At 48.6% G+C, this 26,317-nt stretch overlaps 1 protein-coding gene across 2 annotated transcripts in view; it reads right to left on the reverse strand.

Moving 5' to 3' along the window:
• LOC147098547 (transmembrane protein 273-like) overlaps positions 1 to 26,317 on the reverse strand; it is a 93,498-nt gene that overhangs the window by 36,177 nt on the left and 31,004 nt on the right. Inside the window, exon 1 of one of the 2 annotated variants that reach the window (XM_085970382.1) lies at positions 12,665 to 12,901. The exons of the other annotated variant lie outside the window; for it this stretch is intronic. Within the exon in view, the coding sequence (XP_085826508.1) occupies positions 12,665 to 12,671 (7 nt within the window). The 5' untranslated portion in view covers positions 12,672 to 12,901. Of the gene's footprint in view, positions 1 to 12,664; positions 12,902 to 26,317 lie in introns of those variants that run through there. 2 annotated transcript variants of the gene reach the window in all.

Raw genomic sequence — 26,317 nt, forward strand, 5'->3', positions numbered from 1 at the left:
AAATAATTTACAGTCAGCAGCAGGAACTCTCCCATTCATATTGTGAAAGAAACCACAGATGCAATTACATAGAAGCATAGAAGATAGGAGCAGGAGTAGGCCATTCGGCCCCTCGAGCCTGCTCCACCATTCAATGAGATCATGGCTGATCATCCAAACTCAGTACCCTGTCCCTGCCTTCTCCCCATATCCCTTGATCCCTTTAGCCTTAAGAAATATATCTAACTCCTTCTTGAGTATATTCAATGAATTGGCCTCTACTACCTTCTTTGGTAGAGAATTCCACAGATTCACCACTCTCTGGGTGAAGAAATTCCTCCTCATCTCTGTCCTAAATGGCTTACCCCTTATCCTTAGACTGTGACCCCTGGTTCTGGACTCCCCGACCATCGGGAACATCCTTCCTGCATCTAGTCTGTCTAGTTCTGTTAGAATGTTATAAGTTTCAATGAGATCCCCTCTCATTCTTCTAAACTCCAGCGAGTACAAGCCCAATCGATCCAATCTCTCCTCATACGTCATTCCTGTCATCCCAGGTATCAGCCTGGTGAATCTTCGCTGCAGTCCCTCCATGGCAAGAACATCCTTCCTCAGATAAGGCAACCAAAACTGCACACAATACTCAAGGTGTGGTCTCACCAAGGCCCTGTACAACTGCAGCAAGACATCCTTGTTCCTGTACTCAAACCCTCTCGCTACGAAGGCCAACATTGCAGGGTTAGCAGTTTCCGCTCTGCTGTGGCGCTACACTTGCAGCATAAATCCAGAGTCAGAGCGAAGTGGAGTGAGAATGCTTGGTGGCAGCAGTCTCACACTCCTTCGGTTTGACACGACAGGCAGCGTAGATCCAGTGCGGTGTGAAATCTGGCTTGCAAAGTGCCATGGGAGTTTGTTGGACCTCTTGGATATTTTTTAATCCTTACCTCAATTTAAATGTTTAAAGACTGGGCAACCTCTCCTCCCCACTCTCCAAACTTTCAAATAATTTTGCTCTGCCGGTCGTGTATTGAGATATGTAGAGTTCACTCTCAAGCAAGATGCTAAATTGGAGGGGCCGTCTTTCGGATGAGACGTTAAACCGAGCCCTCGTCTGATTTCTCAGGTGGATGTAAAAGATCCTATGGCACTATTTCGAAGAAGAGCAGGGGAGTTCTCCCCGGTGTCCTGGCCAATATTTATCCCTCAACCAACATAACAAAAACAGATTATCTGGTCATGATCGCATTGCTGTCGGTGGGAGCTTGCTGTGCGCAAATTGACCGCTGCGTTTCCTACATTACAACAGTGTCTACACTTCAAACAGTACTTCATTGACTGTAAAGCGCTTTGAGACATCTGGTGGTCGTGAAAGGCGCTATATCAATGCAAGTCTTTCTTTCTTTAAATGTTCCAGCCAGACAGAAGCTGAGCAATATGAATAGGGTTCTACCTGGTTGAAATGTGACCTGCTACTACCGATCTCAGACTTAGGGGTCAATTTTCTGGCTGCCGTCGGACGGCTTTTCATGCGGCCGGGGGCCGAAAATCGGTGAAAAAGCGGGTCGGGACCACCCCCCTGGGTCAGGACACCCCCCCGCCTGATTCCCCGCCCCGTCCGACTTTTGGACCGCCGTTTCTCCGCAACCCGCTTCAGTCCCGGTCGCCGCTGGCGGGACTGGTCGTCGGAGCACTAAGGAGCAATTATCAGCTTGTTGAGTTAGTTTTTCCGGGGCTGTTGCGACTTTGGGGCTTTCCCCACATCAAACACGCCTGCGGGGAACCCCGCTGATGAGACCTGGCGTGAAGCTTGCCGGCTTGCTTGCTGTCAGCTGCAGGTCAATCGGAGAAGCTGTGATTTAAAGGGACAGCACTTGTATGTTGAAGGACCTTGTTGTTGCAGGTTTGGGGCTACTTCTTCAAGGCTTAGGCACAGCTGTGGAAGGTTGGAGCCTCACACACTTCTCCAATGCGATCTCCTGGGAAGCCCCTCTCGCCACCCTCACTCAGCGCTTCCTCAGCGGAGGCATCTACGAGAAGCATGGGACGCCTTTTTTTCCTTCCCTTCTTGCCATTAGAGGATCTCCAGCAGCAGAGGCGGCAGCAGCAGAACCAGGAACAGCAGGATGAGCACCAGGAGCACCAGGCTGCTGCTCACTCACCTGAAGCTGCACAGGCCAGAAGGGGCCAGCGCTTGGAAGTGGCTTGAGAGCACCCTGCTGCGCTTTAGGGGGCCATGGGGACCCGTTTCTGCACTGGCAGTCCTACTCAGAAGGATTTCCATGAAGACCTGGTTTCTCTGTTCAACAGATGGCCAACACTCCTCAAGAGATGTCATTCTCTTATGAGCACTCACCATGTTTTCCGTACCCTGGCGAGTTATCTCCTCCATGGAGGTTGCCAACCTTTCCATGGTGATGTGTTCATGCGCCAATGACTCCACAAAGGCTCTGCTCATAGTCGCTATGGACTCCTCTATTCGCTCCACACTCGCAGCGACCCTGGAGACAAAACCTGCCAGAGATTCCTGCATCTGTGCATGGAGATCCATCACCTCTTCTCTTGCGGATGGACCCAGAGGTAGAGTGTTGACATGCAGCGCAGCTGAGCTGAGCTGGCAGAGTCCTGCGCCCTCCGACGAGGACTCTCCACTGCTGTCCCTGTCTTCAGAATCTGCTGAGGCTCACTTGTGAGCTGTGAAACACCAGGTCACAACACTACTCTATGTCCCGAAGGTCCCCCCGAGGTGTGAGCGTCTGCGCTGGTGCTGGGTGCGCTTACTTCTGCTGACGCTGTGCCCTCAGAGGTTGGAGCTTCCTCTGAGGAGTCTGGCTGCACAGCCTCTTCCTCCTCCACAGTGAGGACGGGGGCTCTGGATGGTACTGTGGGGGAGTAAAGGAAGGAGTTAGAGATGTAATGCCAATGTTCTTCTGGTGACTCCCAGCGAGTTGGCATCTGCTGACACCTGCATCCATGCAGCATTGGTCTCAGTGGGAGGCCTCGTTCTCCCTGACCTAGGGAAGAGGACCTCCCTGTGGGCCCTAACCCCATCCAATAATGCCTGCAATGAAGCCTCGTCAAATTTGAAGGCAGCTCGGGGCCTGGCACTGGCCACAGCTGCTGCAGGCTCCTCTGCCATCCTGTATGGTTCGTTTGGAAGCCTTCAGAGGATGCAGTGCTTGCTATGGACCTTGAAAGCACCACGAATGATGACATCATACTGTGGGGATTTCTGACTGGAATTGGACAATTAGCAAGGCTGCCCACATGCTGGGAATTAATTGGTCACTTGAGGGAAAGTTGCGTAGAGCTGGCTGACACTTTTTTATGTGTGTCAGAAACCCCACATTCGGGGAAACCCGACCATTTCCCACACAAGCTGAAAATCGGGGCCTTAGTGTCAGGCTGGTGTTATATTGTGGCTACTGATCTGAAACTAATATCTGTATAGTATGAACTACAGCCAGCAGATTCGAGCAATACTGATGTCTGCAGGTCACCTTGAGGTTAGCAACAAAGTACTGTCTGAAGTGTAGTCACTGTTGTAATCTAGGAAACGCAGTGGCCAATTTGCGCACAGCAAGCTCCCACAAACAGCAATGTGATCATGACCAGATAATCTGCTTTTGTTATATTGGTTGAAGGATAAATATTGGCCAGGACACCGGGGATAACTCCCCTGCTCTTCTTCGAAATAGTGCCATGGGGTCTTTGCACAGGTGCTTGAATGGCTATGTTTTTACTATTGGGAGAGAGTAGGCAGGAACTCCCTTATGACATTGAAAAGATTCCACACTGGGTTTCAAAGCTGCCCAGTGTTCCAACAGTCGGCTTGGGCGTTTTTAAAATGTGGTTTTGAACCGCAACAAAGTTATACTACAGGAAGTGTGCAGGCGAAATGGTGCGAATCTGCTATTGGTAGTATCACACCTCCTGGCTTCAGTACACTTGAGTCACATGATGCGCTATCAATTACTCATAAAAGACTGAGAGTTAGAAGAGTAACCAAAGGCTTTTATTAACAACAGAATGGAGGTCTGCCTCGAGTGGTCGACCGGTCCAGGATACCAAGGGCTGGGGAGCAGTCACCTTTATACTAGGACCTGTGGGAGGAGTCAGCCGAGGCATGTCCAGGCATGTACACAGTGGAATACAAACAGGACAAACAGGAATACAAACAGTGGTTTACCACATTCACCCCTTGTTTAAAATTGAGTCCGGCGGGGTGAAGTGTATTAAAAGTTAGTGTATTGGAGTCTCTCCGGAGGTCTTGTCTGCCGCTGTGATCGGCGTGGCGACGGCAGGGGTAGTGAAGCTTCCGGCGTCGAGTCCAGCGTAGGCTGTGGCACAGGCGTGTCGTCCTCGTAGATGTCGAGCGGGTCGCGGGGCCCAGGCCTGCCGTCTGCTGGGGCTGGATATCGGATCGTGGGGGGGGGTGGTAGTAGGTAGTGGGTTACTGTGGTCCCCGAGGGTGCAAGGTCTCTTATGGAGACTGTGTCCTCCCGCCCGTCCGGGTATGCGATGTAAGCATACTGGGGGTTGGCATGGAGGAGGTCGACCCTCTCGACCAGGGGGTCCGTTTTATGGGTCCTCACGTGTCTTCTCAGTAGGACCGGCCCTGGGGACGTCAGCCATGGCGGTAGCGATGTCCCTGATGTGGACTTCCTTGGGAAGACAAACATTTTCTCATGAGGGGTGGCGTTAGTGGCAGTGCAGAGCAGTGACCGAATAGAGTGGAGCGCATCGGGGAGCACATCCTGCCAGCGGGAGGTTGGAAGGCCCCTAGACTTTAAGGCTAGCAGGACGGCCTTCCAAACTGTCGCATTTTCTCTTTCCACCTGTCCGTTCCCCCGGGGGTTGTAACTGGTGGTCCTGCTTGTGGCAATACCCCTAGTTAGCAGGTACTGATGGAGTTCGTCGCTCATAAACGATGAGCCCCGGTCGCTATGGATATAGCTGGGGAAGCCGAACAGGGTGAAGAGGTTGTTCAGACATTTAATGACCGTGGCACTGGTCATGTCCGGGCAGGGGAAGGCGAACGGGAAACGGGAGTACTCATCAATAATATTGAGGAAGTACACATTGCGGTCGGAGGAGGGGAGAGGCCCTTTAAAATCAACGCTCAGGCGCTCGAAGGGGCGAGTGGCTTTTATCAGGTGGGCCCTGTCTGGTCTATAAAAGTGTGGTTTGCACTCAGCGCAGACTTGGCAGTTCCTGGTCATGGTCCTGACCTCCTCAATAGAGTAAGGCAGGTTGCGGGCCTTGATGAGGTGGAAGAACCTGGTGACCCCCGGGTGGCAGAGGTCATTGTGGAGGACCCGTAGTCTATCGATCTGCGCGCTGGCGCAGGTGCCACGCGATAGCGCATCCGGGGGTTCATTTAGCTTCCCGGGCCGGTACAAGATCTCGTAGTTGTAGGTGGAAAGTTCGATTCTCCACCTCAAGATCTTGTCATTTTTGATTTTGCCCCTCTGCTTGTTGTTAAACATAAAAGCAACTGAACGCTGGTCAGTGAGCAGGGTAAATCGTTTTCCGGCCAGGTAGTGCCTCCAATGACGCACAGCCTCCACAATCGCCTGGGCCTCCTTCTCAACAGCGGAGTGTCTGGTCTCCGGGCCTTGGAGGGTTCGTGAAAAGAAGGCCACGGGTCTCCCCGCCTGATTGAGGGTAGCGGCCAGGGCAAAGTCGGACGCGTCGCTTTCCACCTGGAAGGGGATGGATTCGTCCACTGCGTGCATGGTGGCTTTGGCAATGTCCTCCTTGATACGGTGGAAGGCTAAGCGGGCCTCTGCCGTCAAGGGAAAAGAGGTGGACTTGATCAGCGGACGGGCCTTGTCCGCATAGTAGGGGACCCACTGGGCGTAATAGGAGAAAAACCCTAGGCACCTCTTCAGGGCCTTGAGGCAGTGGGGCAGTGGAAGTTCCATAAGGGGACGCATCCGGTCGGGGTCGGGGCCGATGACTCCGTGTTCCACAACACAGCCAAGGATGGCGAGGCGGTTTGTGCGGAATATGCACTTCTCCTTGTTATATGTCAGGTTTAGGAGTTGGGCGGTGCGGAGGAATTTTTCGAGGTTTGCGTCATGGTCCTGCAAGTCACGGCCACAGATGGTCACATTGTCCAGATATGGGAAAGTGGCCTGCAACGCATTTTGATCTACCATCCGGTCCATCTCCCTTTGGAAGATGGAGACCCCGTTGGTGACGCCAAAGGGAACCCTAAGGAAGTGATAGAGGCGGCCGTTTGCCTCAAAGGCAGTGTACTGGCGGTCCTCAGGGCGGATGGGGAGCTGGTGGTACGCTGATTTCAGGTCAATGGTCGAGAAGACGCGGTACTGCGCGATCTGGTTGACCATATCAGCTATACGGGGGAGTGGGTAGGCGTCCAGCAGGGTGTAGCGATTTATTGTCTGGCTGTAGTCGATGACCAGGCGCTGCTTCTCGCTGGTCTTAACGACCACAACCTGGGCTCGCCAGGGGCTGGTGCTGCCCTCAATAATCCCTTCTTTCAGGAGCCGCTCCACTTCGGTTTTAATGAAAACCCTGTCCCCGGCACTGTATCGCCTGCTCTTTGTGGCGATGGGCTTACAGTCGGGGGTGAGGTTAGCAAACAGTGGTGGGGGGGTGACTCTGAGTGTGGAGAGGTTGCACCTGGTGCGCGGCGGGCAATTTGGAAGCTGCTGGCTGCGGACTGTGAGTGGGGGTAGGGGTCCACCGTACGCCATTGTAACACTTTTAAGGTGGCACTGAAAATCTAACCCCAGCAGGACGGCAGCGCAGAGGTCAGGCAGGACCAGAAGTTTAAAATGATCGTACACGGTCCCGTCTACTACGAGTGTCACCACGCAGTAGCCGCCGATGTCCGCCGACTGGGACTCGGAGGCCATAGAAATCCGCTGTTGCGCAGGCAGGACTGGGAGAGAGCAACGCCGCACCGTGTCGGGGTGGATGAAGCTCTCCGTGCTCCCAGAGTCAAAAAGGCAGATTGTATCGTGACCATTTACCTTAATGTCCATTGTGGAACTGGCCAGTTGGTGCGGTCTCGCTTGGTCCAGTGTAACGGATGCCAGCGTAGGGGTCGGTGTGTCGCTGCGGGTATCAGATGAGGCGGTGTCGGGGGCCTGCTGCGTCCCGGCTGTCGTCCAAGATGGCGGCGTCCATGATCCCCATGTGGCTGGAGGCGTCCAAAATGGCTGCTGTACCGGTGATTCGCACACGGCCGGGGAGGTCCAAAATGGCGGCCCGCATGGCCCACACACGGCGCTGCTGGGGTTCGGGGTGGCTTTGGCCCTGCAGACGCTAGCGTAGTGTCCCTTCTTCCCGCAGCCAGAGCAGATCGCGTTTTTCGCCGGGCAGCGCGCTCTGGGGTGTTTTGCCTGGCCACAGAAGTAGCATTTCTGGCCTTGGGGCACTGCTGTCTGGCCTTGGGACACTGCTGCGGTAGTTGGGCCGTTGTTGGGGTGTGGCTGGGGTGGCACGGCGCTATGAGGCGGTCCTACCGTGTCCCAGGCTGTCATTCCCCGCGGCGTCCACGGTGCAGAGGAGTAGGCATCCATGCCCTGGTAGGCTGCATCCAACGATAGTGCGAGTTCAGAGGCCTTGTTGAGGTCGAGGTTACTCTGCTCCAACAGTCGCTGTCGTGTGTAATTGGATCTGTGGCCCGCTACAAAAGCGTCCCGGATAAGTTCCTCTGTGTACACGGCAGCCTTTACATCCTTACAACCACAGGCCCGGCCAAGCACAGACAGTGCCTGAAGGTATTCCACGGTCGATTCCCCAGGTTGTTGTTTACGACTCCCCAGGAGGTGCCTGGCGTACACTTCGTTCACTGGGCGCGTGTACTGGTCCTTGAGGAGCTTGATAGCATCCGCGTACGAGGTCGCGTCTTGGATGACCGAGTACACTCGGTGGTTCACTTTGGAGGTCAGGACATCCAGTTTGTCCTCGTCCGATTTGATTGCTTCGGAGGTGGTCAGGAATTTTTCGAAACACTTAAGCCAGTGAGTAAACTTGGTGGATGAGTCCGCCTCCCGATGATCTAAGTCCAGGCATGCTGGTGTGAGGATCTTCTCCATTATAAAAATGTTGTTAATAAAATTGATGCGCTATCAATTACTCATAAAAGACTGAGAGTTAGAAGAGTAACTAAAGGCTTTTATTAACAACAGAATGGAGGTCTGCCTCGAGTGGTCGACCGGTCCAGGATACCAAGGGCTGGGGAGCAGTCACCTTTATACTAGGACCTGTGGGAGGAGTCAGCCGAGGCATGTCCAGGCATGTACACAGTGGAATACAAACAGGACAAACAGGAATACAAACAGTGGTTTACCACATCACATCAATAACCAACTTCCAAGATGCACTATCGCTTTCATATCAAGGGACAGTTGAAACTTCGTTGCATCAACCTGAGAGTGGCAGTAATAGTGGCTGTCGAGAATTATAGAATCATGCAGCTCAGGAGGAGGCCATTCAGCCCATTGTGCCTCTGCTGGGTATTAGAAAGAGCAATCCAATTAGTCCTACTCTCTTGCTCTCCAATAGCCCTGCGATTTTTTTCCCTTCAAGTATGTACCTAATTCCCTTTTGAAAGTTGCTGTTGAATCTGCTTCCACCACCCTTCAAGATCATAACATCTCGCTGCGTTAAAAAAAACCTCATAACATAACATAAGAACATAAGAAGTAGGAGCAGGAGTAGGCCATACGGCCCCTCGGGCCTGCTCCGCCATTCAATAGGATCATGGCTGATCCGAATCTAGACTCACGTCCACTTCCCTGCCCTCTCCCCGTAACCCCTAATTCCCTTATCAGCTAGGAAACTGTCTATCTCCATTTTAAATTTATTTAATGTCGCAGCTTCCACAGCTCTCTGGGGCAGCAAATTCCAAAGATTTACTACCTTCTGAGTGAAGAAGTTTCTCCTCATCTCAGTTTTGAAAGGGCAGCCCCTTATTCTAAGATTATGCCCCCTAGTTCTAGTCTCACCCATCAGTGGAAACATCCTCACCGCATCCACCCGATCAAGCCCCCTCACAATCTTATATGTTTCGATAAGATCGCCTCTCATTCTTCTGAATTCCAATGAGTAGAGGCCCAACCTACTCAACCTTTCCTCATAAGTCAACCCCCTCATCTCCGGAATCAACCGAGTAAACCTTCTCTGAACTGCCTCGAGAGCAAGTATATCTTTTCTTAAATATGGAAACCAAAACTGCACGCAGTATTCCAGGTGTGGCCTCACCAGTACCCTGTATAACTGAAGCAAGACTTCCCTGCTTTTATACTCCATCCCCCTTGCAATAAAAGCCAAGATTCCATTGGCCTTCCTGATCACCTGCTGCACCTGCATACTAACCTTCTGTGTTTCATGCACCAGGACCCCCAGATCCCTTTGTACTGTAGCACTTTGCAGTTTCTCTCCATTTAGAAAATAACTTGCTCTTTGATTTTTTCTGCCAAAGTGCATAACCTCGCACTTTCCAACATTATATTCCATCTGCCAAATTTCTGCCCACTCACTTAGCCTGTCTATGTCCTTTTGCAGGTTTTTTATGTCCTCCTCACTCACTGCTTTCCCTCCCATCTTTGTATCGTCAGCAAACTTGGATATGTTGCACTCGGTCCCTTCCTGCAAATCGTTAATATAGATTGTAAAGATCTCCCCCCTGGTTCTTTTGCCAAAGGCCTTAATACTGTGTCCTCTGGTTAGAAGCCTCCTGTCAGTGGAAACAGTTTCTCCCTATTAACTCTATCAGAACCTTTCATAATTTTGAAGAAATAGAAATGAATTCCAGTTCTGTTCTCCCCACAGCGCAGCTTCCGCCTGAGAGCTGCCCAAGGTGTTGATATGAAAGTGGACGAATGTTGTGTCGATCCAGCATAACACAAGGAGCCAACACAGTTTCATGGCGCCGTGCCACGCCTTGCCGTATATCCATCCACTGTTTGTATTTATCATCACAAATCTACCTTCTCGGATTGAGCGGTGATGCACAGGCAGCTGAGTGTAAGTACAGACCAGATTATACTCGGTGTTGCAGCTTCCTCCTTCTCACTTCAGTCAAAACACCTCTGTGAATACAACAATGACCTGTGTGATGTTGTGAGTTTTGGAGGAAGTTTAAATGCCCATGTTGTGCAGCCAGTTTAGCCTGACTGGCAAAATTGACAAATGCCAACGTGAAGAAAGGGGGAACCATGCCACGAACCAACTGCAACAGCAGCTTGTCCTACTCCTGTGTATCACAGCTGATGGATGCGCAAACAGCTTATCCAGTTTACAGCAAACAGCCCATGGACAAGAGCTGACTGTCAGACACGGCTGCATCGGGTGACACCACTATTCCTGGCCAGAATGGAGATGATTGGGTAATTTCCCCGTCAATCATTGCTGTACGTGACTGGGATTGATTTGCCACATGTAATTTGAATCAAGTAACTCACTGCATTTTTCCTGAGAAATAATCAACCCCGCCCTGCCTCCCAACTACAGTAGCTGGCTGACACAGTGGTATCAACTCTGGTGAGACATACCAGTAATACCAGTTGTGAGCAAATCATCAGCTCTAAGCTTTTACCTCACATGTACTGTACATGTCACACCAGTCATTTTGAACTTGCTTGCCTCAGTTCACGCTATGCTTGCCTGAAGCACCTACTCAACGAAGGGTGACCTGGAGGTGAAATATTCCACCTCTGGTGTGTTCTAACTTGACTCTCACCACTGCTGCCAGTCATAATGTGGCAGTGCAATCAACAATCGAGACCACTCACTGTGCAAACACAAATGATTCATGGAATTGAGTAGACAACAAGTGGGGGGTGGAGTGTCAACTGTGAGGGATTATGGAGTGTCCTCCTCAAATTCGGCTGCCCTCAAAAGTTTGTCACCGTCCTCCGCCTGCTTCATGACGACATGCAAGCCGTGATCCTGACCAACGGTTCCACCACAGACCCAATTCATGTACGGACCGGGGTCAAGCAAGGCTGTGCCATCGCAACAATGCTCTTCTCGATCCTCCTTGTGGCAATGCTCCATCTCACCCTCAGTAAGCTCCCCGCTGGAGTGGAGCTAATTTACAGAACAAACGGGAAACTGTTCAACCTCCGTCGCCTCCAGTCCAGATCCAAGGTTGTCCCTTCCTCTGTCGTCGAATTACAGTATGCAGATGATGCTTGCGTCTGCGCACACTCAGAGGTCGAACTCCAAACCATCGTTAACACCTTCACCGAAGTGTACGAGAGCATTGGGCCTTACGCTAAACATCCGTAAAACAAAGGTCCTCTACCAATCTGCCCCCGCCACACAGTATTGCCCCCCGATTATCAAAATCCATGACAAGGCCTTGGACAACGTGGACCACTTTCCATACCTCGGGAGCCTACTGTCAACGAGGGCAGACGTCGATGACGAAGTCCAACACTGCCTTCAGTGTGCCAGTGCAGCCTTCGGTCGCCTGAGGAAGAGAGTGTTTGAAGACTAGGACCTCAAACCCGGCACCAAGCTCATGGTCTACAGAGCAGTAGTAATAGCCGCCCTCCTGTATGCCTCAGAGTCAGGGACCATGTACAGCAGGCACCTCAAAGTACTGGAGAGGTACCACCAACGCTGCCTCCGCAAGATCCTGCAAATCCATTGGCAGGATAGGCGCACCAACGTCAGTGTTCTCGCTCAGGCAAACATCCCCATCATCGAAGCTTTGACCACGCTCGATCAGCTCCGATGGATGGGTCACATCGTCCGCATGCCCGAAACGAGACTCCCAAAACAAGCGCTCTACTCGGAGCTCCGACACAGCAAGAGAGCCCCAGGCGGGCAGAAGAAACACTTCAAGGACACCCTCAAAGCCTCCTTGAAAAAGTGCAACATCCCCACCGACACCTGGGAATCCCTGGCCCAAGACCGCACAAAGTGGAGGAGAAGCATCCGGGAAGGTGCCGAATACCTCGAGTCTCTTCGCCGGGAGCAAGCGGAAGCCAAGCGCAGGCAGCGCAAGGAGCGCACGTCAACCCAAGCACCCCACCCACCCGCCCCTTCAACCACCGTCTGCCCCACCTGTGACAGAGACTGTAGGTCCCGCATTGGACTCATCAGTCACCTGAGAACTCATTTTTAATGTGGAAGCAAGTCATCCTCGGCTCCGAGGGACTGCCTAAGAAGAAGAGAAGGGGCGGAAGAGGATGGTATCACCTGTTACACAGAAAGGTTTATATAGGGTCTGGAATGGGAGATGAGCTTTCTGGTTGAATATTAGTGCAATTATTAAGACTGTGCAGAGTTAGGTCGTTTGGGCGAGGACTGGGAGAACTATTTACTTGGACTGAGTTCTGAGTCACACAGCAATTTGAATAAAACATTACCCCTCGCAGGGTTTAGCTGCAAGAATTTTTGAGACACGCCCTTGTGACCGTTCCTGACTTCCTTGTTTCTGCGTGGTTTATTCTTTGTGCTTGACGGTCCTCTCAAGACACCTGTACCTGACAGACAAAAAGCGCTAAATGTGAGGGAAGGGCTAGGTTTGAGTTAATGCCTTGTGGTCAGGCCTGCGGGGGAATACAGAGAAGCAAATAACCCATTGTCTATCGCGTCAATAGAAGGAACAAGAAAGTAGCAGCAGACACTCATAGAAAACTACAGCAAAACTATCGGCTATAGCATGGCACTGTACATTTTCTCTTTCTCTCACCTCTCATTTTCACCTTTGCCTCAGTCTTTTCACCTTTCTTTGGATCCCCAGTTCCCCTCTATGTGAATAAGTCAGGCTGTGGAAAGCGCGACACCTGTTCTTCCTTATTACAGCTCTTGGCCAGCTTCCTGGATTAACGTTATGTACTTTTTAACTCTTTCATGTCTATTGTAGGATGTCAGGTAGAAAGAGTCAGGCTTTTACTTGTCCAAAATTGAAGAAACTTCTTTCCCTTTCAGATTCCACCACAAAAGTGAATGTTTGTTTAGAATCATAAACCCATTGGATTTTATGGCACAGCGGAGGCCATTTGGCCCAGAACATCTGTGCTGGCTCTCTGAAAAGGCTCTTCTTTTTGTCCCATTCCCCCGCTCTTTCCCTATACCCTTTTAATTTTTTTTCTTTTTCAAATGCATACCCACTTCCCTTTGATAAGCAAATAAAATCCTGGGAGGAAATGAGGAGAATATTTTTATGCAACGATCTGGAATGCGCTGCCTGAAAGGGTGGTGGAAGCAGATTCAATAGTATCTTTCAAAAGGGAATTGGATAAATACTTGAAAAGGAAGCATTTGCAGGGCTACGGGGAAAGAGCAGGGGGAGTGGGACTAATCTTTCAAAGAGCTAGCACAGGCACAATGGGTTGAATGGCCTCCTTCTGTGCTGTGTAATTCTATAATTCCACTGTGGATTCTGCTTCCACCGCTGTGCCCGGTAGAGCATTCCATGTCATAACAACCCATGCTCCTAACGTCTCCCTTCATTGTTCTGGTGACGACCTCAAACTTATGGGGGTTAAAGTTCATCTTTGCCACCTGGGTGGTAACTTGGCAGATCGCCCCCCCCCCCCACCCCATTGTAGAACCCACCCGATTTTCATCCCATTGGTTTCAACGTCATGCCATGTTATTCAGTAGGAAAGATAATGAAAGTGCTGGCAAAGCCGACCAATGCATCACCCGTTCATGCTCTATCTGCAGCACATTGGCTGGTAATGCAATGTATGCTGAGAGTGAGCCACAGGGCTAATAGTTGAGCGATGGCAACCTTGCCCAACACTGGCACTGGGCTACAGGTGTCCTCACTGCAGGTGGCAAAGCACGGCAACTGGCTGTCCGCTCATGATGAGCAAGCTCGGGCAGTTGTCCTCAGCCATTGGCAGGTTGGTGTGTAAAGCTCTGTAGATATAAGCTTATTTCCTTAGTGGGTCTGCTTTAATCTTGTACCATCTCAACCATGAAATACTGTATTTGTGGCATTTTAGAAACAAACTTAACTTGAGTTAAAATTAAAAAAATTAAAAATATTCTAAAAAAATTAAAAATTTGTGATGAAAATGTGTAACAAAAACAACACTGTATTAAAAGGTTAGTGTAAATTCCAGTCCTCTTGGCCAACATTCATCCCTCAAGATGAATGTTGGCCAAGTACAGGGACTTGAGCACATAAAAAAAGCTAGGCTGACACTCCAGTGCAGTGCTGAGGGAGTGCTGTACTGTCGGAGGTGCCGTCTTTCAGATGAGACGTTAAACCAAGGTACTGTCTGCTCTCTCAGGTGGACGTAAAAGATCCCATGGCGCTATTTTGAAGAAGAGCAGGGGAGTTATCCCCGGTGTCCTGGCCAATATTTATCCCTCAACCAACATAACAAAAACAGATTATCTGGTCATTATCACATTGCTGTTTGTGGGAGCTTGCTATGTGCAAATTGGCTGCCGCATTTCCCACATTACAACAGTGACTACACTTCAAAAGTACTTCATTGACTGTAAAGCACTTTGAGACATCTGGTGGTCATGTAAGGCACAATATAAATGCAAGTCTTTCTTTCTTTCAACTAACCACCAAAACAGATATTAATTGGTTATTTATTTACATAGGCATTTCAGAAGCCCTCGCCCAGCCAGGCCTGTTGTCAACGACAAGCTGCAGCACGTCGGCCGGCAGCTCCATTTCGGGTAACTCACAGTCCGGATGGGAGGAGGGGAGCCGGGCATGGTGACCAGAGCGGGAGAAGCAGGCCACCACACGTGGAGCCGGCAACAGTGAGGAGGAGGCCGCGGTGAAGAGGAGGACGGAGCGGCTGAGGGACATCGTGCTCCCACTGCCACGGGAAGCCATTGTATTGACTCTGAACGCGGCGCTGTATGTATAGCTGACGCGTCCCTACGGGGAACAAGCATTCCATTGTACTTGTTACATATGGCAAATAAATCGAATCTGAATCTGAATCTGAATCTGATCTGAATCTGAATCTGAACATCACTAAAAACAAATTATTTGGTCATTCGCACATTGCTGTTTGTGGGAGCTTGCTGTGGGCACATTGCTTGCTGTGTTTTCTACATTACAACAGTGACTACACTTCAAAAAGTACTTCATTGGCTGTAAAGCATTTTGGGACATCCTGAGATCATGAAAGTTGCTATACAAATGCAAGTCTTCCTTTCTGTCTTTTTTCAAAAAGCCATTTAGCCTCCAAATGAAGGAATCGATTCCCCTCTGGAAGATCAGCCCCTGCCCCCTTATCGGAATTCACAAGACAAAATCATGTTCCGACTCAAATTCCGGCCTCCCCTGGATGGAAATCAGGCTTTCTGCCTTCTCCGGCTGCAGGAAATTCAGGAAGAACAGTTTTTTCGTCTAGTTTTGGTCCCTTTAAATCCAGTCACAATACAGATTCTGACTGCGGCTCACTGTTATCTAATACAACTGGATTTTAAGGGACAGCCACCGAGCCAACACTAAACAAAAAAAATACTTCCTTTTCGCCACAACCATGATTTCAGTCTTTTACTCAAGAGCATTCCTATCAACAGGATTGTGTATTTGATTCAGCAACAGTTAAAATACACGAGTTAGGTGTGTATGAAAATTCATCAAACTTTTCCTAAAACTACACAGTGTACGCTGATAAACCTAAACCTGCAAAAATAGCTGCTCTTTGGTTTTTATTGCTGAATAAATAGGACCTTCCCTCCATCATAAGTCCAGAAATGGGATGTTCGCTGTTGATTGCACAGTGTTCAGTTCCATTCACAACTCCTCAGATAATGAAGCAGTCCGTGCCCACATGCAGCAAGACCTGAACAACATTCAGGGTTGGGCTGATAAGTGGCAGGTAACATTTGCGCCACACAAGTGCCAGGCAATGACTATCTCCAACAAGAAAGAGCCTAGCCACTTCCTCTTGACATTCAACAGAATTATCATCGCCGAATCCCCCACCATCAACATCGTGGGGGTCACCATTGACGAGAAACTTAACTGGACCAGCCACATAAATAATGTGGCTACAAGAGCAGGCTAGGTATTCTGCGGCGAGTGTCTCATCTCCTGACTCCCCAAAGCCTTTCCACCATCTACAAGGCATAAATAAGGAGTGTGATGGAATACTCTCCACTTGCCTGGATGAGTGCAGCTCCAACAACACTCAAGAAGCTCGACACCATCCAGGATAAAGCAGCCCGCTTGATTGGCACCCCATCCACCATCTTAAACATTCACTCCCTCCACCACTGGCGTACCATGGCTGCAGCGTGTACCATCTACAAAATGCACTGCAGCAACAAAGCTTCTTCGACAGCACCTCCCAAATCCGCGACCTCTACCACCTAGCAGGACAAGGGCAGCAGGCGCGTGGGAACACCACCACCTCCAAGTCACACACCATCCTGAACTGGCAATATATCGCCTTTCCTTCATCGTCGCTGGGTCAAAGTCCTGGCACATCCTCCCTAACAGCACTGTGGGAGTACCTTCACCTCACGGACTACAGCGGTTCAAGAAGGCGGCTCACCACCACTCTCTAGGCAGGCAAGACTCGCATCAGGAGCGTGCATTTGTAAAATCACCCCGATAATTCCGCACAAACCTTTAGTGGAAAGAGAATTCGTGGAACATTGCAAGTGTTTAATTCAGTCAGGTCCACACCTAAAACTGGTTTCACTGCTGTTTCAGTCACGACGCAGTAATCTTTAAACACTGTGGAACATACAAGTTTAGAGTGGAGCAGGCTACGATAAATAAATCATTTTGCTCTAAGGAATAACATTACTACAGATAGAACTATTCTGCTTAAAAGAAAAAGAAAAGAAAGACTTTGCAGGATGTGAAAACAAAGGGGGTGGGGTTAATGGGTGTGAGAGGACTGAGAGGTGGACTCGTGAGGGTTTACGCGAAAAGCCTTCAGGAAAAGTCATGTTTGCGTCCTCACCAGGGAACTTGGTAAAAGTTCTCGTTAAAGTGCTTATTGTGCTTTTTCTAACATTTTGAAACTTAAAACCAGTTCTGGGGTCATGCTCATCCAAAGGAGTTTTGTCAAGGGTGGGTGCAGATTTTGGGGGAAATGTGTAGGTGCTCCAAGAAGGGGAAGGACAGAATGGGGGTGGGGGGAGGGGGAGGGGGTTGGGGAGAATCCATGGCCAGGGTAGGATTGTGGGGTGGGGGGAGAGGGCAATGGAGGTGAATGAAGGTTACAAACCTTCATTTCCCCTCCCTCCCTGCCTCCACAGAAGGTTTACATAAGGAAAGGGCGTCTCCCACAATTTTGCTGGGATGACCACTGTTATTTAAGGCTTACATAGGGCTTATGCTATAGCGCTTTAAATAATAGGGGCTCAACATTGTGGGAGAGACATTTCAGGGTTGTGACTCGAAGCTGGCTTTCAGTTGCTTAGTGCAGTGTTGTCCAATATAAATTGCTGACTAGCCGCCGTGTGGTGACACCATTTTAGCCACGTGCACTAATGTTAACACAAAGCACACAATACGGGTAAATGTACGTCGCGTGTGTATATTTACTTAACAAACATCTACCATTATTCAGTAACCAAGGAAGCAGAGCACTCACAATGATCAAAAATCACTTTCCCACTGTGCTTTTCACTTTAGCATTCTAGTAACAAACTCTCAAAAAGGTTAAAGTTCATATGCACATTCTGTGAAGTATTAGTTGGGAGATCGCATGCCCAACAAGTGTCCATTACTCATTTTTTATTTACGAATCAGAAGTGCAAAATAGCCACATCTGGATTCCCAATTAGCCACATGTGGTTAGCGGCTAATGTAGTGGACAGCGCGGGGCTGAATGCAGGAAGCACTTTTATTGTTGGAAGCACGGAAAATGCATAAGTTGCTTAAAGCCAGTTCTTGCTTAAGGTCGGGAACACTGCTTTTTGCAGGGTACAGGGCAGGAGGAAGTAATGGCCGGTCGGACGACAGAGCAGGCAAGAAGAAAAAACAAGTCAGCTTGGAGTTAGGGGCGCAGATTGGGACAGGGGAGAAGTGGGGAGAGGCAGTAAGGGGAAACATTCGGGCAACAGCCCTGATGTTACGTGAACTGAGGTGGGTGGCACTATGGAGAACAGGGTCATTTGCTGTGGAAAAGTAACTACGAGGTCTGATTGGGGGGTAAGGGGGAAAATTGGGTCGCGCCCCCTTTGGGGCGCTAACTTCGCCGGGGCGCTAAAAGTAGCGCCCCAGTGCCGGAAATTTTATGGTAGCGCCCCAAGCAGGAGGCGGGGCTACTGGAAGTGCTCCCCCTCCCTCTTGGGGCGCTCCCATTGAATATCGCAGCGCTACGTGCAGCAGCGCCACGCGCATCGGCACATTATGACGCGGTACTACAGGCCTCTCTCCCCTGATTAAAGGGGAGGGACATAGCGCCGCGTGAACCTGGGCCCTGCTGGACCACCGTGGAGTGGAGTGCCAGGAAAAGAGCCCGGCACTCAAGAGGAGTGCCAGGCTGACCGATGGCGGCCGGCACCCTGCATGAGCAGGCGAGAGGGGGCAGGTGCTGGCAGGCGGCCCAAAAAAAATGGCGGCCCGGCAGCTCCCCTTTACTTTGCGCCGCCGCGACAGCAAACACAGCACCCTGACCCTGTCGGACATAGCGTCCGGCGGTGGGTCAGTGGGCGTGAGCCAAGTTTGCGGCCGGGGCCACAGAAGGCAGTTGAGGCCAACTTATTAAATATATTCAAGAAGGAGTTAGATATATTTCTTAAGGCTAAAGGGATCAAGGGATATAGGGAGAAAGCAGGGATAGGGTGACGTAAGAAAACAACGCTTTAATCAACTGTTTTACAACATGGAGGTCTAGTTGTGTCCTTCACTAGTTCCTGTTAAGAATGTCCTGCGCAAGCTGGGCCCGTGCCCGAGTATTTATACTCTCTCTGGATAACGCCACCCGTAGGCTGCTCAGTATTATTTCATAAGTCTTTCTTTCATGAATGACTGATTCATGTCACAGGGTACTGAATTTGGATGGTCAGCCATGATTGCATTAAATGGCGGTGCAGGCTCGAGGGGCCGAATGGCCTGCTCCTGCTCCTATCTTCTATGTTTCTATGCTGCGCATGGTGATGATGTCATCGCCGGAGGCGCAGTGTTACGGGGTGCTACCGGCTACCACCGCCACTAACCTCCCGCTGAATTTCGCGACGCCACGCCCGGGCACTAGGGGATTTGCCCCTCTGAGCGCTAACGGGAGGCGCAAAGCAACCCAATTTTTCCCGCGGGATGTTTTCTGGCATAGTGTGATGGAAATACAATGACGGAAACATTTTGCAGGAAACATGACACAAGATACTATATGCAAGATTTTTTATCTACATATATAATACACACATGTGTATATATATAAACATCTGGCAGAACCTTCCTGTAACCCCTTGGAGGCCCAGCCTTTCAGACATTCAGCATTCCCCAGCAGAAGTCCTGTCAGGAATTAGCAATTTCCTATATTCCTGGGGAAATAGGCCCTCAGATACAGAGCAATCCCTTTACGATTTTAAGAATCAATTTGTTGCACGCAATCTGGGGTAGAGAAAAGTGACATATTTTGGACTTAATCCTGCTACACGTTGATGACAGAGGAGCATTGATAGTTGTTGTGAGGAGGTCCAGCAATTACGGGTATCCCAATATCCTGGCTGACAGAGAGGAATGCTGGTGAAGGGAAGCAGAAGGGAGAAATGTTTCCAGTTCAATCGACATTAAAAGAGATTTACAAACCTAGCAAATAATTCCTTATTAACATATGAAATCACTGTTTAAATTCCAAACATGCTTGAGCGCAACTGCTAAAAGTTATATTCATCCCCTGCTAAACCTCTCCACTAATCTCAGTCCTGCTCAGAGAACTGGGTTGATTGTAGAAGGTGTTGAAAGTTCAGTAATAGTAGTAATGTTCAAGACAGGGTAATTATCATGAGAGCATGTCCAAGACGTGCCAATGGACCTTTGGCTGATTCCTGCGATGTTGATGTTTGGTGCCCTCTCGCTAGTGCAGTACCAATGGAAAGTGTGAACACAACAGTGCGAGCGGCTAACGCTACAACTCGGCAGTTTAATTTGGCAAGCTCCTTCGACTTAACCATCTAATGCTACACGTTGTACAAACAGACTCCCATGAACAGTTGACATCTGGTGAGGTCATGGATCCCAGTGTCAAATTAATCATGCAAAATGTGTTATACAATGTGTGCCTTTTGACATTTTTTGATCTAGATTTATCTATTGCACATGTGGAGACTGATTTTTCGCTCCCCACATAATTGCAAGCACACATTTGGGGCCATTAGTTTGCACATAGTCACCCCTCCCCCACCACCGCCAACAACATATGCGCCAGAATTGACTTCTTATCTTTGTGTCACATTATTAAAGCTTTCGACATTTTTTTGTAGCTGGATGAAAGAATTGGCAGCCTAAAAAAAAGGTTGAAATATACGTTGAGCAATTCGATTTGTTCAGTTCCTGCGTTTTTATTGGTAGATTTTCTTCCCTGCTCATGGTTACAGAGTCCTCATTTGTTGCATGTTTTGTTCGTAATTTAAGCCAATGAACCGCAAGAAATTTTCATATGAGTGTGAAAAAAAAGAAAGACTTGCATTTATACAGCGCCTTTCACAATCTCAGGACGTCCCAAAGTGCTTTACAGCCAATGAGATACTTTTGAAGTGTAGTCACTGTTGTAATGTGGGAAACGCAGCAGCCAATTTGCGCACAGCAAGCTCCCACAAACAGCAATGTGATAATGACCAGATAATCTGTTTTTGTTATGTTGATTGAGGGATAAATATTGGCCCAGGATACCGGGGAGAAGTTCCCTGCTCTTCTTCAAAATAGTGCCATGGGATCTTTTATGTCCACCTGAGAGAGCAGATGGGGCCTCGGTTTAACGCCTCATCCGACAGTGTGAGGTTGAAGTGTGATGCCAACATGTGACACAAGAAGTGTGATGGAAACCGACTGCGAAATATCTGAATTTTATGTCTTTGTGAGGCTATAAAGCTTTCTAGAGAATGTCGGCTGCTAGAGTTTCGCACTTTATTCTGAGTGAATTGATTGGTTCAGTACCTTTTTTATTGATAGATTTTCCTCACTGTTTATAGACACCCAGTTCTGATGTGTTGCTCACGTATGAATATGAAAGCTGAGTGAATCGCACTGCAAGAAATTTATATATTTGAGTACGGGGCAACAAGGTGTGACACTGCTTTGTGACACAGCACATGCAACTCATGTGACCTCCAATGTGCACATTGAGCTGGCCAATGGAACACTGGAATTAGACACCTGGGCAGAACGTCAATGGATTCAGGGGGCATTTAGGCCCTGGCTCTGTACAAGGGGAGGGCAGAACAGGGTTAGTGTTGCAATCTTCCTGGAAAATGAAGACTACCTGAGCAAGAAGTGCTTGATTTGATGTCCAAGCATTGAAAATCCTCATTAATGAGCTGTGGCAAAGGATGGCTGTCCCATATGGGTAAGAAGGACACGCTCCTCAAGAAGGGCGGGTTCAGTAAGTATGGGAGCAAATTGCAGAAGTCAATGCTGTTTACAGAATCCAGAGGTTGGGAAGAAGATGGCTGAACTGAAGAAAACCTCAGTACAGCACAGCACTCTATGCCAAGTACCTGCCTTAAGTATGTATGCCACAAAGTGTACCCTCATCATATGTCAGCTCAGTTGGTAGAACTTGTACCTCTGAGTCAGAAGGTTGTGGGTTCATCTGAGTCAGAAGGTTGTGGGTTCAAGTTCCCACTTCAGCGACTTGAGCACATAATCTAGGCTGACACACCAGTGCAGTACTGAGGGAGCGCTGGGCTATCAGAGGTGCCATTTTTCAGATGAGGTGTTAAACCGAGGCCCCGTCAGGTGGATGTAAAAGATTCCATGGCACTATTCGAAGAGCAGGGGAGTTATCCCTGGTGTCCTGGCCAATATTTATCCCTCAACCAACATCGCTAAAACAGAATTTCTAGGTGTTATCTCATAGCTGTTTGTGGGACCTTGATGTGTGCATTTCCTACATTACAACAGTGACTATATTTCAAAAGTACTTGGCTGTAATGCACATTGGTAAAAACAGCACTATATAAATGCAAGTCTTTCTTTTCTTTTTCTTTGTAACCTAGTCCTTATGTTTTGCTGACCCATAGAAACTTATACGGTGCTATCCCGCCGTGGAAGAAACAGCTCACTGAATGCTTACTGTGAATGGCAATTATAGAGGGCAAATACAAGCAGCAGGTTGCAACTGAAACTGGAATCAGATGGTAATCTCAAAAGGGCTTAATACTGGAAATCCTTTTAAGACAACCTTGCTACATGATGCATGTTCATTTAGTATCAGACAGAATGTGTGTCAGTCTCTGTTCTGCCTAAACTAGCAGAAGTTCAAGACTATTTATCTGCTTACAAAACAATGTGGCACATCGAAACATAGAAAAATAGGAGCAGGAGTCGGCCATTTGGTCCCTTCGAGCCTGCTCCGCCATTCAATATGATCATGGCTGATCCTCTATCTCAATACCATATTCCCGCTCTCTCCCCATTCCCCTTGATGCCTTTTGCGTCTAGAAATCTCCTTCTTAAATATATTCAGTGACTTGGCCTCCATAGCCTTCTGTAATAAAAGGGAGGATGCCGAAGGTGGAGGGGTCCCAAGGCATTACCCAGAGATGTTCCACAACGATAGTCACTATTGGGGAACTGGGGGACAAAAGCTACATAGACCAATCAATCTGAATGAAATACTGAGAGGCACAGTGGAATTCAATTCATTACCAAAATGACCTCAATCTCAAAACTGCCAAACAGGATAATAATATTACTTAAGAATTTAGTTAATAGAACAAGGTGACAGGCATGCAACAAGTATAACTCTATCCACTTCTTACGACTCAGTTCGCTCTTATGGGTCTGTCAATTTGTTCTGTGTACTCTGTCAACAAGCTCTTTCTGATGCCTGATGTGGTTCTTCATACCTCATGCTTGCTACATGGTATTTCATCGATTTACTGGATTTTCGTTTTGCGTTACACAACAGTGCGTTTCCTGCTGGCCAGTGCTGAACAATTGGTGCTTCCCATTAATTTTACGTTTTGCAGCCCCCGCCCACCCGCCTGTGGCTTGTTGGAGGCTGAAGAGCTAAACCGCAAGAAATATTTCTCAAGACTTCTGTTCCACTTGCATGGGATCATTATACACAGCGATCATACTGTGGTATCAAAACTGGGCCAGTACTGGTTGGTATAAAGGATTCCCATTGGTATTTTACCCTGGCTCCTGACTGAGCAGCAACTGCAGTGGATTAGCAGGGAAAACCTGCACTAGCTGTCTGATTGTGGTGGCCATGCCATTCTAGGGTTGACAGTGGAGCCAATACAAGTACACTACAAGCTATTCAGATTTACACCAGATCTGATTCCAATGTAGACCTATGGGAACAGCTCCTTTAGATGTCAGGAATACCCAAATAGGACCAATAATACAATCGCCATAGCAAACTGTTTCTCTTATCAGCCATGGCTTCGTGGTGGTACTCTCACCTCTGGGTCAGAAGGATGTGGGTTCAAACTCCAGAAAACTGAGCACATAATCTAGGCTGACACTCCAGTGCAGTGCTGAGGGAGCACTGCACTGTCGGAGGTGCCATCTTTCAGATGAGATGTTAAACCGAGGCCCCATCTGCTCTTTCAGGTGGGCGTAAAAGATCCCGCGGCACTATTTCGAAGAAGAGCAGGGGCATTCTCCCCGGACTCCTGGCCAATATTTATCCCTCAACCAACATCAAAGAAGGAGGTGATCTGGTCATTATCACGTTGCTGTTTGTGGGAGCTTGCTGTGCACAAATCAGCTGCCGGGTTTCCTACATTACAACAGTGACTACATTCCAAAAGTACTTCATTGCCTGTAAAGCGCTTTGGGACGCCCTGAGGTCGTGAAAGGTGCTATAGAAATGCAAGTCTCTCTTTCTTTACCGATGGCAAATTTAGATCCTAGTCACTGTACCAAACCTTATGGTTCTCTCATGTAGCTTTTGTTTGTTACATTCTTGACCTTATATGGTAGGTGTTGTGAAAGACTGAAATCAACAATCGGTAATTTCCTAGTTTCTTGGCAATCTTTGCAGCATGTTTCAGAGAATCCAGTTTCAGTTCATCCAGCCACGCATTCTCAATGCAGTGAGAACCTCTTACTGTCTGCAATTGGCCATGACAGGAAAGCTGCAGAGAATTTGGATTTACTTATACGACAATGCCAGATATTACAGTGTAAGGAGTCAGTAACTGCATAACGTCATGACCTAAAAAATACATTTTTAAGTGCTGCATTGTGAAAATATCTGAGAAGGAGGTTCATATTCCAGTACTTTGGATAATGTTTTCTTGCTTGGGGATCCCTATTCCAATTATTCCTGCTCCTTTGGCTCAGTGTATCCCACTCAGTGTATCTGTGGAGGCCAAGTAAGCCAAGTGAGTTGAGACTATCAGCCTCCAGATGGGCAAATGATCCGGATCCCTGAAAAAATAGCATTTTTTGTTTAAACTGGCCTTAATACAGAGGTCGAAAAGGACATGACCAGAGTCAGGGCCCTGGGCAATCTTTCCCACCCTCACCATGGAGGGTGGGTACCAGAGTTTCTGGCTACATGGGGAAGGTGGGTGCTAGAGATGTGCCCACAGTGGTGCTTGTGTCGCCTGTCCCATGTTAATAAGTTGCTCTCCTGCTGAACCCGCAAACTCTGACGTAACCCCTGGGATTGCGATTTTCTGCCCCATATTCTAAGTTGCTTCATTGCAGCACTGAGGGAGTGCTGCATTGTTGCAGGTGTCAAACCAAAGGCCCAATCACCTTTGAGGGACTTAAAAGATCATGTGGAACCACAGTGCACTACACCTCAAAGAAAATATGTAACTCATTGGCTTTGAAATGCTTTGGGAGATTCTGAGAGCGTGAATGGCCCAACGTGAGTGAAAGTTCCTTCTGACGTGAGTGTAGAAGAACTCCCAACTTTGAATGCTTTTCTGAAGAGGTTGGTCAGGAATTTCCTCGGAACTGCTCCCATGCCGTCACTTTGCCAGAAGTGCAGTGGAAACCCCACTTGAGAACAAGCTTTCTGCCGCACATCCTCGAGGAGTTATAGCAGCGGAGCAGGAGCAGCTCCGAGGAAGTTCCAACCACTGCTGCTCAACTGACCACATTATGACGTTGTTCCTCAGTGAAATGGTTTCACTAGAATTTTATAGATAGTTTTATTTTTGAAATCACTGCTGTTGTATAAAAATCTTCTTGCAGGGAAACTTGGTGCGCTGGAGAGCAGGGGAAGGAGCATTGTGCCTTTTACATCTGGGACCTAGGTTCAGAGTGCTACAGTAAGAAAACGGCTTGGAGAAGACCCAACGCTTATACAGAAGATCCAAGAAAGACAACTGCGATGGTTTGGGCATGTTTGAAGAATGGAAACATCTAGGAAACCTTTCATCAGCCGGCACACAAAGGCACATGGAACAAGAAGCTAAGGAAGATCAAGGAAGCGGTTGATAGACAACGTCATAAGCCCATAAAAAAGCAAACCCGGCACTAGGGTTTATTTCTAGAGGTATAGAATTGAAAAGTAGGGAAGTTATGCTAAACTTGTTTCGAACCTTGGTTAGACCACACTCGGAGTACTGGCCACCATATTATTAAAAGGATATAGAGGCACTGGAGAGGGTGCAGAGAAGATTTACAAGGATGATACCAGAAATGCGAGGGTATACTTATCAGGAAAGGATGAACAGGCTGGGTCTCTTTTCGCTTGAAAAAGAGAAGGCTGAGGGGTGACCTAATAGAGGTCTTTAAAATTATGAAAGGTTTTGATAGAGTGGATAGAGAGAGAATGTTTCCACTTGTGGGGAAGAGCAAAACTAGAGGCCATCAATATAAGATAGTCACCAAGAAATCAAATAGGGAATTCAGAAGAAACTTCTTTACCCAGAGAGTGGTGAGAATGTGGAACTCGCTACTACAGGGAGTGGTTGAGGCGAATGGTATTGATGCATTTAAGGGGCAGCTAGACAAGCGTATGAGGGAGAAGGGAATAGAGGGTTATGCTGATAGATTTAGATGAGGAAAGACGGGAGGAGGCTCGAGTGGAGCATAAACGCCGGCAGGGACTGGTTGGGCTGAATGGCCTGTTTCTGTGCTGTATATTCTATGTAATCTGATGTAATCCTATGTCAAGTGTGACTTGTCATAGAAAGGGTTACAGGTGACCGAAGTGGCTAGTTCAGGATTTCCTGTGTCTGTGAGACGCCTAATTTCACATACTGATGGCAACAATGGAATGAATTAATTCGACCCCACTGGTGCTGAGCTGGC

The sequence above is a fragment of the Somniosus microcephalus genome, chromosome 29, assembly GCF_052327205.1.
Source record: "Somniosus microcephalus isolate GS21.2 chromosome 29, FLI_Smic_1.0, whole genome shotgun sequence".
Classification (NCBI taxonomy): Eukaryota; Metazoa; Chordata; class Chondrichthyes; order Squaliformes; family Somniosidae; genus Somniosus; species Somniosus microcephalus.